The 21,423-nt window shown below is 42.7% G+C and overlaps 1 protein-coding gene across 1 annotated transcript in view; it reads left to right on the plus strand.

The window, feature by feature from the left end:
- Positions 1-21,423, plus strand: part of dcc (DCC netrin 1 receptor) — a 1,002,879-nt gene that overhangs the window by 662,720 nt on the left and 318,736 nt on the right. The window contains exon 11 of the mRNA XM_072252112.1: positions 4,868-5,006. Within this exon, the coding sequence (XP_072108213.1) occupies positions 4,868-5,006 (139 nt within the window). The remainder of the gene's footprint in view (positions 1-4,867; positions 5,007-21,423) is intronic.

The following is a 21,423-nucleotide window of genomic DNA, read 5'->3' on the forward strand; positions in this document are numbered from 1 at the left end:
ATTGAAACTTTGGTTAATATCAATACTTGTACCCAGCTGGAAGCCAGAGAAGAGTTTATTCATTAGATATGCCAGGAAACCACTAAATCAATTCTGCAATGGTTTGTACCATTGAAAGCCAGAGCCTTTTGCGCAGGCTGGAAATGGCTAACACCAAGGGGCATAATTTTATGGTGATTGAAGGGAAGTATAGTGGGATGACAGAGGTAAGTTTTTTTTTTATACAGGAAGTGGTGAGTGTGTAAAACTTGCTGCTGGGGTTGGTGGTAGAGGCAGGTACATTAGGGACATTGAAGGAGCTCTTAGGTAAGCACATGGATGACAGAAATATGTGGGATGGGATGGTTGGATTGATCTTAGGTAGGTTAAAATGATATGACACATAGACAGAGTGAACAACTAGAAACATTTTCCCAGGGGGCAAATGGCTAATATGCAGAGATATAATTTTAAGGTGATTGGAGGGACGTATGGGGGGGATGTCAGAGGTAAGCCTTTTGTACAGAGAGAGGTGGGTGCATAAAAGATCATGTAGTGATTCATTTGTTTCAGGGTTTGATCTTTCACGCATCTCACTATTCCTGAACATCATATGGTCTGAACATCATAGCCCACACATTTTATAATTACAGTCATTTCATTTAGGGGTTTCACTAAGCTGAAGTTACATTTAATCTTTGCATTGTCTGTTCATAATGCCTCACCAGTAATTAATATGCCAGCCACATTTCTGAGATTGTTTAATGTTAGCTCCAAGATTCTATTAATATGTTAGTTGAATGTGGCCACTTTATTAGGTATGCCTGTACACCTGCTCATTAATGCAAGTATCTAATCAGCCAATTATGTGGCAGCAACTCAATGTATAAAAATATGTAGACATGGTCAAGAGGATCAGTTGTTGTTCAGACCAAGCATCAGAATGAATTGAATCAAATTTATTACTTACATCCTTCATTATACATGAGGGGTAAAAATCTTTACGTTATGTTGCTGTCTAAAAGTGAAATGTGCAATTATAGTAATTTATAATAAATATTATGCACAACAGCATAGTCAATATAACATAGAAATACAATTGTGTCAGCATGAATTAAGCAGTCTGATGGCCTGGCGGAAGAAGCTGTCCCGGAGGCTGTTGGTCCTGGGTTTTAGTACCGTTTACCAGATGGTAGCAGCTGGAACAGTTTGTGGTTGGGGTAACTCAGGTCTCCAATGATCTTTCGGGCCCTTTTTACACACCTGTCTTTGTAAATGTCCTGAATCATGGGACGTTCACATCTACAAATATGCTGGGTTGTCCACACCGCTCTGCAGAGTCCTGCGATTGAAGGAAATACAGTTTCCATACCAGGCAGTGATGCAGCCAGTCAGGATGCTCTCAATCATGCCCCAGTAGAAAGTCCTTAGAATCTAGGAGGCCGTACCGAACTTTTACAACCATCTGAGGTGAAAGAGGCGTTGATGTGCCTTTTCCACCACACAGCCGGTATGTATAGACCACGCGAGATCCTCAGTGATGTCTATGCTGAGGAACTTAAAGCTGTTCACCCTCTCAACCCCAGATCTATTGATGTCTATAGGGGTAGCCTGTCTCCATACCTCCTGCAGTCCACAACCAGCTCCTTCATTTTTGCGACATTGAGGGAGAGGTTGATTTCTTGACACCACTGTGTCAGGGGTGATGACTTCTTCTCTGTAGGCTGCATCATTATTATTTGAAATTAGGCCAATCAGTGTAGTGTCATCGGCATATTTAATTAGCAGATTAGTAGATTTAATTAGCAGTAGGAGGGAAGAGTTAGATTGACCATGGAGTTGGTTTATGTAGATTGGCACACCACTGTGGGAAGAAGGGCCCAACTTCTCCATGTTCTAGGCACTCTGATTTATGCAGAGAGCATAGATTTATGGTCTTGAAGAAGGCTCTTGAGCCAAATGTTGAAAGTGTATTCATTTCCATAAAATAAAACCTGACCTGCCGAGTACCTCCAGTGTTATGTGTGTTGCTATAGATTTAAGGGACAGGTCAAAGGTTGAAAGGGGACCTAAGTAGTAAGTTCTTCATGCAGAGGGTGGAGTGTATATGGAATGAGCAACCGGTGAATGCATTGATCCAAGTGCAGTAACAAACATTCAAATGATTCAAGATTATTTAATGTCATTTCCAGTACACAAGTGTACGGAGAATGAAATAATTGTTTACTCCGGATCTGGTCCAACACAATCAAACCCACAAAAGATAAAGAATATAATAATACTTAAAAAACACACGGTAAATAATAAATACATAAGATATCTTATATACGCAGATTGATTGCATGTCTATAAAGTGACCTAGGCTATACATAAGGTGACTGACAGGAGATAATAAAGTAGTGGTGGAGTTAGTGGGTGGAGGTGTTGATCAGCCTTATTACTTGGGGAAAGTAACTGTTTTTGAATCTGATGGTCCTGGTATAGACGCTTCCCCCTGGTGGGAGTGAGACAAACAGTTTATGAGCAGGGAGGGTGGGAGACATTCATGGGGTCCATGGTCGGCATGGATGAGTTGAGCTGAAGAGCATCCCACTGTGACCAAATGTGTGGCTTCCCCCAGCATGTCCTTAGGTTGTGTTGGTTGCTAATACAAACCGTGCCTTTCAATATACATAAATCTGAATCTGTATCACTCTCTGACTAATATCCCTGGTCAGACCATACTTGGAGTATTGTGAGTAGTTTTGGGCCCCTTGTTGAAGAAGCAGTGTGCTAGCATTGGAGAGGCTCCAGAGTAGGTTCACAAGAATGATTCTGGGAATGAACGATTTAACATACGAGAAGTGTTTGATAGCTCTGTGCCCGTTACTCACTGGAGTTAAGAAGAAAGAGGAAGGATCTCATTGAAGCCTGTCGAATATTGGAAGGCCCAGAAAGAGTGGATGTAGAGAAGATGTTTCCTATAGTGGGGGACTCTAAGACCAGAGGGCACAGCTTCAGAATAGCAGGACTCCATTTAGAACAGAGATGAGGAGGAATTTCTTTATCTGTATGGTGGTGAATCTGTGGAATTCATTGTTACAGATTGCTGTTGGGGCCAAGTCGGTTAGTATGTTTAAAGTGGATGTTGCTAAGTTCTTGATTAATCAAGACATCAAAAGTTATGGGAAGAATGCAGGAGAATGGGATTTAAAGGGATAATAAATCAGCCATGATGGAATAGCATAGTAGACTTGATGGGCTGAATGGCCAAATTCGGCTCCAAAGTCTTAAGATCTTACGGATGCTATACTTGATTTGTATTGGTGGCTGTGGCAAGAACATATCTACTGTGGAAACCTACTGTTAAGGGATTCCCAGATTTCCTGTTGGAATAGATTTCTGTCATCTGTTACCCTTGTCAGTGTCTCTACTAGTCTTAAGTTAGATCATCATTGAATACAGAATTTAATACTGACATGTGAATGCACAGGGAGTTCTGAGGTGTCGTTCAGAACATTTTTAGACCAATGTAAACCATTTCTAGGTGTCAGTGTGAGGAAAATCATAGAGCTTTTTCTGATAAATTGGCAAATATTCTTCAATCATAAATACAGATGTTTTATTAATAACTATATTACTCTTTGGACAAGTTTAGAGTGCTTCTGCTAACTGCAGTCTTTTCCTAAGTTACAGCAATGACTCCACTCTTTACAATGATTTCTTGACTTCTAGAATGTTCTGAGGATCTAAGAGGTGCTTTTGGATGTAGGCCTGTGTTGTGGTTTCCCCATGAAGTAAAATTGTCTGATAAACTTGGCTGGGAATGTCAGGAAGTTGCAAACTCAGCCAGCCCCATCATGGGAACTAGCTTCCCAGCATCGAGGACATCTCCAAAAGGTGATGCCTCAAAAAGGTGACATCCATTATTAACAACCCCATTACCCTCTTCTCATTGCTACCATCAAGGAGGAGGTACAGGAGCCCGAAGACACACACCTGATATTTTAAGTACAGCTTTTTCCTCTCAGCCATCAGATTTCTGAATGGACAAAGAACCCTTGCCTCACTATTACCTTTTCTACTCTACTTGTTTAATTTATCCTGTATATATTTATTGTATTTTATAGATTTTTAGTGTATTATACTGTAGTGCTGCCACAAAATAAAAAAAATCACAACATATGCCAGTGATATTAAATCTGATTATGATCATTGACCAGACCCTGCTGTCAACAGAAGCTCTCTCAGAGAAAGTCACTTGTTATGCCATATCTACAGAACCTTATCCGTAAGTGAAGTGACTACATTCTGTTCTTCATTCCTCTTACTGTTCATAAGATCCAAAGCATAGAGAGATTATGCTTGAAAAAAACTGGAGCGGTTAGCACATCGCTTTACACCAGGGTTCGATTCCCGCCACTGTCTGTACAGAGGTTGTTCATCCTCCTCATGACTGCGTGGATTTCTTCCTGGTGCTCCGGTTTCCTCCCACATTCCAAGTGATGGACATGTTAGGGTTAGTAAGTGATGTACAAGTTAGGGTTAGTAAGTGATGTACGGGTTAGGGTTAGTAAGTGATATACACGTTAGGGTTAGTAAGTTGTGGACATGCTATGTTGACACCAGAAGCATGTCAACACATGCAGGCTGCCCCCAGCACAATCATTGCTGATTTGATTTAATGCAAATGATGCATTTCGCTGAGTGTTTTGAGGTTTCATTGTACATGTGACAAATAAAGCTAATCTTTCATGTTTTTGTCTTTTTAAAAAGAGGAGTGAAAATATAAAAAAGTGTTTTGACGAAATAACGTCAGCCTGTTTGTTTTATGATGCTCCTCGAACCGTGCCATGAATTCAGTCATAAGAATTGTCCAATTGATAATGATGTTTTTTGCCTGTTTCAGAACATCGATGTGGATAATTTGTATTATAAGCTGGAAGGATTGAAGAAGTTCACAAAGTACAGTTTACGGGTTTTGGCTTTCAACAGACATGGACCAGGCGTCTCTTCCCAGGACGTGGTGGTGAGCACATTCTCTGATGGTAAGCACAGTTGTTACTGGCTTCATTATGCTGATTTTATGATACAACTTCTGTTCCAGAATTCTACTCCATGCTTTGCATTGTCAGAGAGTCGCAGACTGGAAACAGGCCATTTGGCCCATCTGTTCTGTGCTGTCCACAGCATCCTGCCTGCCAGTCCCAGTTGCCCATGTGAAACCCATAACCCTCCAAGCCACTCACTTCCATGTACCTATCCAAATGCCTCTTAAACATTGCAGCTGTATCTGTCTCAACCACTTTCTCTTGCTTCACTCTTCCTTCAGTTAGTCCTGCCGAAGGGTCTCGGCCTGAAACGTCGACTGCACCTCTTCCTACAGATGCTGCTTGGCCTGCTGCGTTCACCAGCAACTTTGATGTGTGTTGATTGAATTTCCAGCATCTGCAGAATTCCTGTTGTTTACTTTCTCTTGCAGTTCATTCTAGGTACTCACCACTCACTGTGTGAAGAAGGTACTTCTCAAGTCTCTTCTACATTTCTCGACTCTTATCTTGTGTCTTTGCCCTCTAGATTTGGACTCCCCACCCCAAGGAAAAGACTATGATTGTCCATCTTATTCATACCCTTCATGATTTTATAAACTTCTGTGAGTCCATCCCTCATTTTCCTGCATGCCAGGGAATAAAGGACCAACGTGGCCAATCTCTCCTTATAACTCAGACCCTCTCCCACCCTCCCCTATAATTCAGACCCTCTCCTACCCTCTCCCTATAACTCAGGCCCTCTCCCACCCTCTCCCCATAACTCAGGCCCTTTCCCACCCTCTCCCTGTAATTCAGACCCTTTCTCAACCTCTCCCTATAACTCAGACCCTCTCCCACCCTCTCCCTATAACTCAGACCCTCTCCCACCCTCTCCCTATAACTCAGACCCTCTCCCACCCTCCCTCTATAATCAGGCCCTTTCCCACCCTCTCCCTGTAATTCAGACCCTTTCTCAACCTCTCCCTATAACTCAGACCCTCTCCCTATAACTCAACCCTCTCCCACCCTCTCTCTATAACTCATACCCTCTCCCACCCTCTCCCTATAACTCAGACCCTCCCCCTATAATCAGGCCCTTTCCCACCCTCTCCCTGTAATTCAGACCCTTTCTCAACCTCTCCCTATAACTCAGACTCTCTCCCACCCTCCCCCTATAATCAGACCCTCTCCCACCCTCTCCCTATAACTCAGACCCTCTCCCACCCTCCCCCTCTTACTCAGACCCTGTCCCACCCTCTTCCTGTAACTCAGACCCTCTCACAAACTCTCCCTATAACTCAGGCCATCTATCCCAGTTGGATTGTAATTCTCTTCTGTACCCTCTACAGTTCCACAATGTCTTTCCTATGAAAGGGTGAGCAAATGATCCTAAAAGCAATGATCTCTCTTTAAGGGCTCTCATTATCTCATGTTCTCGTTATTTATTTCTATTTATTTATACTTGCATTTGCACAGTTTTGCTCTCTTCTGCATGCTGGTTGATCTTTCATAGATCCTGCTATAGTTACTATTCTAAAGATTTGCTGAGTATTCCTGCTGGAGAATGTACCTCAGTGTGGTATATGGAGACATACATGTACTTTGATAATAATATTTACTTTGAACTTTGAAAGCTGTAGACAATACTTCAAGTAATCATCTTCTCTTTCATCCTTTTTATCATGGAAGATGGTCTGCAATCATCCCAAAAATCATACTGAACTATTATCTCTTTGAAGGTTAATACTGTTCAGGAATTTAAGGATAATTTTTCTTCCTTTTTCTAACAAATGTACTTTGAGTTACCACATACTGAGAGGGCAAATATAGCTTTGAATTAATATGTTATCATAAAGGTGAAATTTGAATTAGAAGTGGTATTGGGTGACAGGGTGGAGATACATCTCTACCAAAGGAGGTATTAGGGGCTCCTTCCCTCTGCTGGCCTGCGGGTGACCCTTGGACAAGGTGTAGCACTTGCTTAGCCACCTGATCAGGGTCACGTGAAGCCATGGGAGCAGGTGGTGCATGGTGATACAATCAGCTGGTGCATATCACAATGCCTGGTCATGCGACCACTGATGCCAGGCAGACATCTCTGAAGAGAATTGATAATAGCTAGGGTCATCTTGTAAAGACACTGACCAGAAGAAGCCAATGGCAAACCACTTAAGACCATGATCACCTACATCATACGACACGGCACGTAATGATGATGATTGATTTATTATTGTACCGCAATGCAACGAAAACTTGTCTCACATATTGTTCATACAGGTCAAATCATCACACCAGTGCATTGAGGTAGGAAAGGATAAAGAAAATAGCAGGATGCAGAATAAAGTGTAACAGTCTCAGCGAACGTGCAGCGCAGATAGATAATAAGGTGTAGGTCATAATGAGGTAGATTTTGAGGCCAAGAATCCCATCTTATTATTCCAGGGAATCATTTCCTGGTCTTATAAGCCTCGAGGTAATGATTCAACTCTCTAAACCTCTGTTTACAACACACTTCGAGTTTTGCGTTCAATTCTGGTCACCTCATTAGAGAGAGGATGTGGGAGCTTTAGAGAAAGCGCTTAAGAGATTTACCAGCATGCTGCCAGGATTGGAGAGCATGGCTTATGAGAGAAGGTTGGGCAAGCTATGGCTCTTTTCTTAGGCGAGAAGCAGGATGAGAGGTGACTTGATAAAGTTGCACAAGATGATAAGAGACATAGATTGAGTGGGCAGCCAGAGACTTTTACCTGGGGTGGAAATGGCTAATATAAAGGGGAATAACCTTTGAGGTGATGGAAGAAAAGTATGGGGGGGGGGTGTCAGAGATAGATATTTTACACAAGAGAGTTGTGGGTGCATGAAAACCACTGCCACGGGTGGTGGTGAAGGCAGATACATTAGGGACATTTAAAAGACTCTTGGATGACAGAAATAAGGAGAGCTATGTCAGAAGGAATGGTTAGATTGATCTAGGAGCAGGTCAAAGAGTTGGCACAATATCATGGGCTGAAAGGCCCGCATTGTGCAGTAATGTTCTGTAACAGGGGTCCCCAACCTTTTCTGCACGGTGGACCGGTTTAATATTGACAATATTCTTGTGGACCGGCCGACAGTGGAGGGTGGGTGCGGTGTTCAAGTAGGGTTGCCAACTTTCTCACTCCCAAATAAGGGACAAAAGTAGCAATCAAATACGGGACACTTGTGTTTACCCCGAGAGAGACTACCATGACCATGAAGCCTTGTGCGGGCACCTGTGTGCGCATGCGTGACGTGTTCATATGTGTACGTGCCGGTTTTTTTCTACAAGTCGGTTTTATCTTCCCGATTCTGTTAAGTGAAACTACATTGTACATACATTATTTCTACTTTATATAGGCTGTGTATTTATCATATCATTCCTGCTTTTAATATAGGTTAGTGTTATTTTAGGTTTTATGTGTTATTTGGTATGATTTGGTAGGTTATTTCAAGGTCAACAGTGCATGACAGGGAATGAGGAAAGGTCCAGCTGACTCATATTGTTTCATATTGCCAGATCATTTTTGGTTCCTCGCGACCTGGTAGCACATGCTTTACGGCCCGGTGGTTGGGGACCGCTGTTGTACAAAGTCTATATACAGTATTGTAGGAGCTGGCCTTGAGCTGGTGCTATAGACTTCCCACCACTGTCCATGAGGAGTTTATACATTCTCTCCGTGACAGCATAGGTTTCCTCCGGGTGCTCCGGTTTCCTTCCAAAGTCCAAAGACGTACCTGTTGGTAGGTTAATTGGTCATTGTAGGTGGTCCTGTGGTTAGGCGAGGGTTAAATTGTGGGTTGCAGTGCAGTGTGGCTTGTAGTGGTGGAAGGGCTGGAAGGGCCTGTTCAGCGTTGCATCACAATAAATAAATAAATCTTCGCATTCAGCTCTCAGGAGAAGGACAGATCAATGACCATGTAATACAGAACAGGGAGTTCTCCCATTTGTACCAAGCTGACAACAAAACAGATTGAGGCCTATTGTGGAACCTGGTCCAACTTTCTTATTTTGAAGTCAATACGTTGAGAATTGAGCAACTTCAATAAAGTTTGTTTTTTCTTCCTTGCAGTCTGACCCAAATGTTAGCATACTTTTCTCTTTGGAGCGGAGGAGAATGAGAGGTGACTCGAAAGAGGTGCCTGAGATGATAAGAGGCATCCATCAAGTGGATAGACAGAGACTTTTCCCCGGTGGAAATGGCTAATATGAGGGCGCACAATTTTAAGGGGATTGGAAGAAAGTATAGAAGGGATGTCATAGAGTCATGGAACACTACTCATTTTGAATGCCAATGATGTCGAGGATAATTTTAGAGAGAAGTGGGTGTGTGGAACGCACTGCCAGGTGTGGTGGTGGTGGAGGCAGATACATTAGGAATATTTAAGAGACTCTGAGATAGCACATGAATGAAAGAAAAATGGAGGGTTATTCAAGAGGAAAGATGGAAAGATCATCACAAGTTTGTGGGCTGAAGGGCCTGTAAGTAAGTAAGTAAGTAAGAATTAGTTAAGTTGTGGGCATACTACGTTGGCACTGAAAGGATAGTGAAACCTACGGGCAAACTCCAGCACATCCTCAGACTGTTTTGGTCGTGATGCAAAATGACACTTTCACTGTCTTTTTTAATATTTCTATGTACATGTGACAAATAAAACTGATCTCTTTATCTCTACTGTTCCATGTTCTATGATTTATTTTATAGAAACAGTACAGTGCAAAAGTCTTAGGCCCATTATATAGCGAGGGTGCCTAAGATCTTCACACGGTATTTGTCAGCTTGGAGCAGAGAGTGTGTGAGTTTGTAAATCTGGTGGGAGCGGAGGATGTTGGGAATGGTGAGGGTGGAGTACCATGGGAGGGGTGTGGGACAGGTGGCAGAGGAGGAGTGCCAGGGGAAGGTGCGGACACACCCCAGCCCTGAGACACTAGGCAAGGTCATTTGTCTGCAATTAATTTGTTTATGAATCATTACAGAATGTCTTTCTGGTGCTTCCGACTCCCTCCCCTCTCCCTCCCCGCTTTTTCCAACCAAGATTCCCCCCACCCTGCCCCCTTCCCACTCTCAGTCCACAATAGAGACCCATATCAGAATCAGGTTTATCATCGCTCACATATGTCATGAAATTTGTTTTTTTGCAGCAGCAGCAGTACAGTGCAATGCATAAAATTACTACAGTACGGAGCAAAAGTCTTAGGCACCCTAGATATATATACGTGCCTAAGATTTTGCACAGAACTGTACCTATTCTGAACATCCCAGCGAGGTAAAAAGGATATTTTGACTTACTTATATAAATATTATATCCTCATCTGCATTTTCCTTGTAATCTTGTGGTTTCCAAATGGAAAGCATATCAGGTTTGAGGTTTTTCAAATGGGTGGTGTGATTTGAACTTGATGCTTGCTAATCACACCCATGGATAAATATTGCAAGGAGACAGCCAAGCAATTGTACCCTTCATAATCTTCAAGGTACCTGACCCTGTAGAACCACCGGCACATCTATAATTCATTCGAGCAATCCATTATTTATATTCTAAAGCACAGATTTGCTCCCAGTTATTAAAACTTGACATTTGGAGCGTTTTCACTGACAAGAGGGAGGCGGGATGCAAGCTCATGATTAGTTTACTTTGCAGACTTAAAATCCAAAGGGATTTTGGGAAATCATTGAGTCGAAGAAGGTTTAAGTCTTAAGAAGCAGACTCTGGGGGTTTCAAAGCTTTTGAATATTGATTTACAAGCCACTAAGACTTATGAGATATACAGGGAAAAATTGTGTCTGCAGCACCGGTAACCCTTTACACTCAGTGCACATATTTGGTGCAGCGGCTAACGCGATGCTATTATGGCTCAGGGCATTCCCGAGTTGGAGTTCAATTCCAGCACTGCTCCACGGGGAATCTCTGTAATCCTCCCTGTGGAACGCGTGGGTTTTCCCCGGGTGTTTCGGTTTCCTGGGTAGGTTGCTAATCACACCCATGGATAAATATTTGTCATTGGTCATTGTAAATTGTCCTGTGATTAGATTAGGGTTAATCGGGGTTGCTGGGCAGAATAGTTCAAACAAGTCTACTCCACGCTGTATCGCTAAATAAATAAACAAATAAATAAATAATTATACATATGATAAGTGCATTGATACGGAACACTGCCACAAGAAAGCAGAATCCATCATCAAGGACCTCCACCATCTAGGCCATGCTCTTATCTTGCAACTACCACTGGGGAAAGAGATACAGAAGCTACAAGAGATATGGGAGTCCCACACCACCAGGTTCAGGAACAGTTATTGCCACTCAACCATCAGGCTCCTGATAACTTCACTCAACTCAACACTGAACTGATTCCACAACCTATGGACTCACTTTCAAGGGCTCTATTTGTTTATTTTTTATTATTTGATCGATTTGTCTTCTTCTACACATTGGTTGTTTGTCAATCATTGTTATTTGATGTAGCTTTTCGTAAATTCTATTGTACTTTTTTATTTTGCTGTAAATGCCTGCAAGAAAATGAATCTCAAGGTAGTATTTATTGATAATACATTTACTTTGAACTTCTTCATAATCTTTCTTGCAAGGCCCCTTCACTTATTTCTGAACTAAAATTGTCACCACTGTGGATAGGGCAGAATTCTTTCTTTATAGTCATTGAGTACAACAGCACAGAAGCAGGCATGTCAGCCCTCTTAATCCAAACTAACCTGGTCTCCCCTTCCCACTCCCAACTTTCAAATCACTTACTAGCTCTTCTTTCAGTTAGTCCTGACGAAGGGTCTCGGCCCGAAACGTCGACTGTACCTCTTCCTAGGGATGCTGCCTGGCCTGCTGTGTTCACCAGCAACTTTTACGTGTGTTGCTTGAAATTCCAGCATCTGCAGATTTCCTCGTGTAACCTGGTCTTCTACCTAGTCCCATCGACCTACCATCTAGACCATTCCCTCCAAGCCCAACCCATCCATGTACCTATACAAAGTTCTATTGTGCGTGGAACACGCTTCCAGGGATGGTGGTATGAAGCCATAGACATTTAAGAAACATATGAATGAAAGAAAAATTGCGACTATGTGGGAGGGAAATGTTAGATTGATCTTAGTGTCATGTACCATTCAGCTAGGTCTCCTAAGTATATAGTAACAGACTACAACAAACTCAGAGTGGATCTAATTTTCAGCTCAATTATTATTTGCAAAGGAAAGTCTACCTCCATACATATAATCATTGGTAGGTAGTTTCAATCTTACAGCTCAAAGCAGAACATTTTTACAGAGTCCAGTAATTCACCCTTAATTGCATTCCTCCCTTATCTGATCCATCTTAAATGTGTTGCATTTGTCTTTAATTAGTCCATTTTTCTCTGGAGGCTTTTCCCTGCAATAGCAGTGTCCTGCTTTTCTCTGTTGTCAAAACATTCCCTGCCATAAAATGCGCACCCTGCTATAAATCACATCCCCCTTCTTGCAAGCCTTCCATCCAAACCAACCAGCAAAGCACTATGGGATCACCAGGTTCCATTTTGTCACATTACATTTTTAAAACTTTAAATATTCATTGAGATACAACACAGAGTACGAGCTTCTGGCCACTCAAGCTGTGCCACCCAGCAATCCCCTAGTCCTATCCTAATCATGGGACAATTTACAATGACCAATTAACTTACCAACCAGTAAGTCTTTAGACTGTGGAGGAAACTGGAGCACCCAGATGAAACCCACACAGTCACAGGGAGAATGTACAAACTCCTTACAGGCAGTGGCAGGAATTGAACCCAGTTGTCTGTATCGTAAAGCATTGTGCTAACCACTACACTGCCATTCCACCCAAATACAGATGTATTACAGATATATTTCCACAGTAAGTTAAAGAGTTTGCAAGACATCGTAGGTTGAAGGGCCTGTACTGTGCTCCAGCTATGTTCTATTTTCTATAATTGTTACAACTGACCTGCATCTACTGCATCCACTTGCAGCTCATTCCACACTCACACCAACTTCTGAGTGAAAAAGCTCCCCTTCGAGTTCCCTTTAAAAATTTCACCTTTCACCCTAAACCTGCAACCTCTAGTTCCAGTCTCTCCCAATCTGGGGAGGGGGGCTTTGTTACCTATACACGTATTTTTGTGCATTTGGTTTCTTTGAGATTTACTGGACAAATATTTCTCATGACTTGTCCAGAAAATATGAAGGAAGACATCAGATGAGCAGATGTTAAAAAGGAAGCCGATTGCCTCCCACTCATGTCAAGGTATCACTGTGGGCCTTGTTTTTACTTCATTTCCATTACTCTTGTGTATTTAGATTATTTATTGAAAAGGCTGAAGTGCAAAAGTAATGTAAAACTAGAAAGAATGAGTCACTGTCTGCTCTGGTTCCTTAATCCATGATGAATGTTTCTCTTAATGCACTTAATTCAGTTTTTTCTGCCACAGGTCAGGGCTCCCAATCTCCTTTCTAATCTGATAGCTAAACCACTTGCTTTATATTGTCCCTTTGCATTATTGTTGATGTCACACCTGCTGAATGACTTTGACGGCTCTTATTCTTTTCCAGACTTAATTAATATCAAACAGCACTTTAATCAAATTGTGTAACGTGACTTATTCTGTGTGCAGCAGTGGCCAATTTACAATCTATCCACCATTTACCAACTATTATCCCTGCACAAATCTTCTTTAACAGTAATAGACAATAAAAGAGATGGGAGCAGTATTAGGCCATTTGGCCCATTGAGTCTGCTCCATTATTTCATCGTGGCTGATCCATTTTCCCTCTCAGCCCCAATCTTCTGCCTATTCCCCATATCCCATCATGCCCTGACCAATCAAGAATCTATCAACCTTTACCTTAAATATACCCAATGACTTGGTCTCCGCAGCTGCCTGTGGCAACGAATTCCGCAGATTCACCACTCCCTGGGTAAAGAAATTCCTCCTCATCTCTGTTCTAAAAGGACATCCCTCTATTCTGAGACTGTACCCTCTTGTCTTACATTCCTCCACCATAGGAAACATTCTTTCCACGTCCACTCAATCGAGGCTTTTCAACATTCGATAAGTTTCAATGAGGTCACCCCTCGTTCTTCTGAATTTCAGAGAGTACAGGTCCAGAGCCATCAAACTCTTTCCATGTGACAAGCCTTTCAATTCTGGAATCATTTTTGTGAACCTCCTGTGAACCATCTCCTATGTCAGCACATTGTTTCTTAGATAAGGAACCCAGAACTGCTCACAATACACCACCCTTTTGAGGCCTTTCAATATTTGATAGGTTTCAATGAGGTCACCCCTCATTCTTCCGAATTCCAGCGGTATATAAAGAATTTCTGTTGGCGCTGCAATGTGTGGCGATGCTTGCAGGCTGCCCCCAGCAAATTCTTGGGTGTGCTGTTTGTTAACACAAATGATGTATTTTCCATATATGTATGAGAAATAAATGAATCTGAATCTGAAATAAGTCAGTTTGTACAAGATGATGAGAGGCATAGATTGAGAGGACAACCGGAGACTTTTTCCTGGGGCAGAAATGGCTAATACGAGGCAGCATCATTTTAAGGTGATTGGAGGAAAGTATAAGGGGGATGTCATGGGTGAAGTTTGCACACAGTGAGTGGTGGGTGCATGGAATGCATTGCCAGGGCTAGTGGTAGAGGCAGATACATTAGGGTCCGTTAAGAAACACTTGAATAGGCACAGGGATGATATAAAAATAGAAAGCTATGTGGGAGGGAACGTTTAGACTGACCTTAAAGTAGATTAAAAAGTCGGCAAAACATCATGGGCCAAAGGGCCTGTACTATGCTGCGTTGTTCTACATGGGTGACAGGGTGGAGATACATCTCTACAAAAGGAAGTGTAAGACACTCCTTCCCTCCGCTGGCCTGCAGATCAACCCTTGGCAAGGCATAGCACCTGCTTAGCCTCCCCACACCCCCTCAACCCCCAAACCCGATCAGGGTCAAGTGAAGCAGATGGTGGATGATCGTATGAGCAGCTGGTTTCAGTATAGAAATGTAACTATGACACACTTAAGAAAATGAGGTATTCCTGATTCACATACTATCTAATGGTTAACATATTTAATGGAATGCCCTTCTCTGTAATAGTTTCACTCTTGCTCTGCCTCTCCCCTACTCTTTAGGTATTCATCTCTGCATATTTATATTTAGCCTCCCTTCTTTGAGGACGGCAGTTTGCAGCACCTTGGTTTTCTAGTTTGAACAGGCCAGCAACTCATGAAAGAAAGTTGCACACCAATGAGCACATTTGCCAGGAGCTCTGCCACAAGAAAGCAGCAGCCATTGCCAAGAACCCCCACCATCCAGCCCATGCTCGCTTTTCATTACTGCCATTGGGCAGGAGGTACAGTAACCTTTGGTCCCACATCACCAGGTTCAGGAACAGTCATTACCCTTCAACCATCAGGCTCCTGAACCAGTGTGAATAACTTCACTCACCTCCACATGGAACTGATTCCACAATTTACAGACTCACTTTCAAGGACTCTACAAAGATCAAAGTAAATTTATTATCAAAGTACATATATGTCACCATATTCAACCCTCAAATTAATTTTCTTGTGTGCATTCAGAGTAAATACAAGAAACACAATAGAATTAATGAAAGGCCACACCCAACCAGATGGACAACGGCTCCTCCATTGAGATCGTTAAGAGCACCAAATTTCTTGGTGTTCAGCTGGCGGAGAATCTCACCTGGTCCCGCAACACCAGCTCCATAGCCAAGAAAGCCCAGCAGCATCTTGACTTTCTGCGAAGGCTGAGAAAAGTCCATCTCCCACCCCACATCCTCACCACATTCTACAGAGGTTGTATTGAGAGCATCCCGAGCAGCTGCATCACGGCCTGGTTCGGGAATAGCACCGTCTCGGATCGCAAGACCCTGCAGTGAATAGTGAGGTCAGCTGAGAAGATCATCGGGGTCTCTCTTCCCGCCATCACAGACATTTACACCACACGCTGCACCGGCAAAGCTAACAGTATTGTGAAGGACCCCATGCACCCCTCATACAAACTTTTCTCCCTCCTGCCATCTGGCAAAAGGTACTGAAGCATTCGGGCTCTCACGACCAGACTGTGCAACAGTTTGTTCCCCCAAGCCATCAGATTTCTCATTACTCAGAGTCTAGACTGACATCTACATCATTTATTATTATATTGCAATTTGTCCTTGACTGTGCCTATTGTCTTGTTTATTATTTATTGTACTGCCCGGCACTGTTTTGTGCACTTTATGTAGTCCTGTGCAGGTCTGTAGTCTAGTGCAGTTTTTATGTTGTTTTACATAGTCTAGTGTAGCTTTGTGCTGTCTCACATAGTCTAGTGTAGTTTTGTGTTGTATCATGTAGCACCAGGGTCCTGGAGGAAAGTTGTTTCCTTTTTACTGTGTACTGTACCAGCAGCTTATGGTCCAAATGACAATAAACTTGACTTGACTTGAAAAAAAGAACAACGAACTGTGCAAACAAAAAAGAAAGAGAAGAAAAGAAATAGTAATAATAAATAAATAAATAAAGAAACAATAAATATCAATGAAGGGTCATTGAAAGTGAGAACAGATTGTGGGAACCGTTCAGTGTTGGGGTAAGTGAAGTTACCCCTCTGGTTCAAAAGCCTGATGGTTGAGATGTTAAAAACTGTTCCTGAAGCTGGTAGTGTGTGTCCTGAGACCCCTGTAACTCCTTCCTGATAGCAGCAGCGAGAAGAGAGCATGGGCTGGATGGTGGGGCTGCTTGATGAAGCATACTGCTTCTCTGAGACAGCATTTTGGATAGTTGTGCTCAATGGTGGGGAGAGCTTTACCTGTGAAGGACTGGGCCATATCCACTGCTTTTTGTTGTGTTTTCCATTCAAGGCCATTACTATTTCCATACCAGGCTGTGATACAACCAGTAAATATTCTCTCCACTATACATGTATAGAAATTTGTTGGAAGTTTTAGATGACAAGCTGAACCTTTGCAAACTTCTACGAAAGTGGAGGCACTGCCTTGCTTTCTTTATAAGAACACTTACGTGCAGGACCCAGAACAAATCCTTTGAAATGATAACACCAAGGAACTTCAAGTTGCTAACCCTCTCCACCTCTGATCCTTCAATGAGGACTGGCTCATGGAGTTCCGGTTTCCTCCTTCTGAAGTCAATAATAGCTCCTTGGTCTTGCTGACATTGAGTAAGAGGTTGTTGTTGTGGTACCACTCAGCCAGATTTTCAATCTCCCTCTTATATGCTGATTCATCAGAACCTTTGATTCAGCCTACGACAGTGGTGTCATCAGCAAATTTATGTTCTCGGTATTTTTTATTTTTTGTTTGCACCATTTGTCTTCTTTTGCACATTGGTTGTTTGTCAGTCTTGGTTTATGCATAGTTTTTCATAAATTCTGTTGTATTTCTTTACTTGCAAATGCCTGCAAGAAGAATTAATCTCAAGGCAGTACATTGTAACATAAACATGCTTCAATAATAAATTTACTTTAACTACTCTTTAAAAAGCACAAAACATGTAAGTATGTCAGAAACCAAGGCCTCAGAAGCAGCCACGTATGATTATGCCCATCATCCCACAGTTCTCAAAGAGGGATCAGAAATGGAGAAAGTGAGCAACTTCAGGCTCCTGGGTGTTAATATCTCTGTGGATCTATCCTGGATCCAGCAGTTACAAAGAAGGCATGACAATGGCTATATTGCATTAGGAGTTTGAGGAGATTTGGTATGTTACCAAAAAAACTCGCAAGTTTCTACACGTGTAGCATTGAGAGCATTCTGACTGATTGCATCACCGTCTGCTATGGGGTGGCCTCTGTACAGAGTCAAAGTCAGCTGCAGAGAGTTGTAAACTTAGTCAGTTCCATTGTGGGCGCTAGCCACTGCAGTGTCCAAGACACCTTCAAGAAATGGTGCCTCAGAAAGGCAGTGTCCATCACTGAAGACCTCCATCACCCAAGACGTGTCCTCCTCTCACTGTAATCACCAGGAAGGAGGTACAGAAAACTGAAGGCACACTCTCAGCGATTCAGGAACAGTTTCTTCCCCTCTGCCATCTGATTTCTGAATGGACATTGAACCTGTAGCCACCTGGTAAGCCTCAGGCTCTCTCAGCTCGCTTTCAGCTAGGGGGAGCAGCCTTCGGCCCCGCCAAACCGGGTAATCAAGTTTGTGCAGATGCTGTGTGATGTGCCCCACCCCGCCAAATAACAGACAATACACCATATGCGATTAAATGATTACACTTTATAACTTTTATTTTGACTATGTAGATAGTAAAGGAACAAAATAAGAACTGTTTAACTTTCGGCCAAATAATTATTCTGCTTAGTCTCATTGATCTGCACCCGGACAAAAGCCCTCCATATCCCTCCCATCCATGTACCTATCCAACTTTCTCTTAAATGTTGAAACTGAATATAAGAGTTGGAATGTTATGATGAGGTTGTATAAGGCATTGGTGAGGCCGGATTTGGAGTATTGTGTGCAGTTTCTGGAACCAAATTACAGGAAGGATATAAATAAGGTTGAAAGAGTGCAGAGAAGGTTTACAAGGATGTTGCCGGGACTTGAGAAACTCAGTTACAGAGAAAGGTTGAATAGGTTAGGACTTTATTCCCTGGAGCGTAGAAGAATGAGGGGAGATTTGATAGAGGTATATAAAATTATGATGGGTATAGATAGAGTTTAGGCTTTTTCCACTGAAGGTGGGGGAGAAAAGAACCAGAGGACATGGGTTAAGGGTGAGGGGGGAAAAGTTTAAAGGGAACATTAGGGGGGCTTCTTCACACAGAGAGTGGTGGGAGTATGGAATGAGCTGCCAGATGAAGTCGTAAATGCAGGCTCACTTTTAACATTTAAGAAAAACTTGGACAGGTACATGGATGAGAGGTGTATAGGGGGATATGGTCCAGGTGCAGGTCGGTGGGACTAGGCAGATAAATGGTTCGGCACAGCCAAGAAGGGCCAAAAGGCCTGTTTCTGTGATGTAATGTTCTATGGTTTCTATGAACCCACATCCACCACTTCCACTGGCAGCTCGTTCAACACTCTCACCACCCTCTGAGTGACGAAGTTTCCCCTCATGTTCCCTTTAAATAGTTCACCTTTCACCATTACCCTATAACCTCTAGTTCTTGTCTCACCCAACCTCGGTGGCAAAAGCCTGCTTGCATTTACCCTATCTATCCCTGATAATTTTGTATACCTCTGTCAAATCTCCCCTCGTTCTCCTACGCTCCAGGGAATGAAATACAAACCCATTCGGCCTTTCCCTGTAACTCAGTTCCTCAAGTCCCGACAACATCCTTGTCAATCTTCTCTGCGCTCTTTCAATCTTACCTGTTCCCGAAGGTGGATAACCAAAATTACATCCTGCAAGAAAGTACATCTTTCCTGTAGGCAGCTAACTAAAATTAGACCCATGTGACCAATTAACCTGCTAAACTGTACGTATTTGGAATGTGGGACAAAATCAGAGCACCCAGAGAAAACCCAGGCGGATATAGAGAAAACGCGCAAACACCTTCCTGACTGTGGCCCCCTAGTGCTGTAACAGCATTACGCTAATCGTGATACTACTACACCACCCTACTCAATTTCTGAACAGGATATAGCAGTGCCCAACTGAAATTGGAGGGTTTCTTCTTTAAATACACATCTGCTATTGGACAGCAACATAATTAGTTTCATCTTAACCTGAGCATACTTCACCATTTGTTCAGTTTTAACCCAACCTGTGTATGCCCTACCAGCTAGTTCCTGCACGCATCCATCACACACTTTCATCACTTGGCCAAAACATAATAAAGAATCAATTTGAGATAATGTGCACAAAGCATACATTTATGATATAAAAGAGGAAATATAATTCATTCACACTCTTGTGTGCTCTATTGAACATTTTTCTAAAGTATGTTTTTGCACATGCTGGTGCTTGGAACCATGCCCCAACTCATTAAAGAGATTAGCTTTATTTTTTTTAGATTAGATTATGAGGACATGCAGTCCTCTTTTATTGTCATTTAGTAATGCATGCATTAAGAAATGATACAATTTGTTTCTCCAGAATGATGTCACAGAAACACAAGACAAACCAAGACTAAAAAAAACTGACAAAAACCACATAATTATAACATATAGTTACAACAGTGCAAAGCAATACCATAATTTGATGAAGAACAGACCATGGGCACGGTAAAAAATTGTCTCAAAGTCTCTCGAAAGTCCCATCATCTCACGCAGACAGTTGAAGGAAGAAACTCTTCCTGCCATGAGCTTCCAGCACTGCAAACTTGCTGTTGCAGCATCCTGAAAGCACCCGACCACAGTCCGACTCTGAGTCCGTCCGAAAACTTCGAGCCTCCGACCAGCCCTCCGACACCGAGCGCTGAGCACCATCTCTGCCGAGTGCTTCGACCCTGACCCCGGCAGCAGGCAGTAGGCAAAGCCAAGGATCTGGGACCTTCCCCTCCGGAGATTCTTGATTGCACAGTAGCAGTGGCAGCGAAGCGGGCATTTCAGAAGTTCCTCCAGATGTTCCTCCGTGCTTCTCACGTCCATCTCCATCAAATCAGGATTGTGCACCGCCTCTATTTAACAAATACAATATCAATTCGGAGCGGCTGTGCGCGCTGCGTCGCGCCGCCATCTTTTCCTCCCCTCCCCACACTTTGTCACACGTACATTGAAACATCGAACTGTACAATGAAATGTGTCATTTGCATCAATGACTAACACAGTCCGAACATGTTGGCATGCTTCTGGAACCAATGTAGCACGACCTCAACTTGCATACAGACCCTTCAGCACACAACTTTTAACCTACTCTAAGATCATTCTAATGCTGACTTCCTACATAGCCCTCCATTTTTCACTTTCAAAAATCTCAGTGTTATTAATGAATCTGCTTCTTGAACCATCCTGGCAATGCACTCTACACACCAACCACTCTCTGTGTAAGAAACCCACCTCGGACATAGCCACCATACTTTCCTTCAAATACCTTAAAGTTACGTCCCCCCTCATTTTTGCCATTTCCACCCTGGGGAAAAAGTCTCTGATTGTCCGCTATACCTCTTATTATCTTGTACGCCTCTATCAAGTCACCTCTTATCCTCCATTGCTGCAAAGAGAAAACCCTAGCTCGCTCAATCCATCCCCAACAGACATGCTTCGTAATCCAGGGGATACAAGATAAAAATAAAGATTAGTTTTAGTTGTCACACATGCGTCGAAGCATTCAGTGATGTGCATCCCTTTGTATCAAATCAAATCAGTGAGGACTGTGCTGGGCAGCCCACAAGTGCCATCGTGCTTCTAGCACCAACAGACAATACCTTTAACTTACTCATCCTTACAAACCCATATATCGTGGGATGTGGGAGGAAGCTCCTACACTTGCAGGAAGAATGT

The sequence above is a fragment of the Mobula birostris genome, chromosome 3, assembly GCF_030028105.1.
Source record: "Mobula birostris isolate sMobBir1 chromosome 3, sMobBir1.hap1, whole genome shotgun sequence".
Taxonomy (NCBI): Eukaryota; Metazoa; Chordata; class Chondrichthyes; order Myliobatiformes; family Myliobatidae; genus Mobula; species Mobula birostris.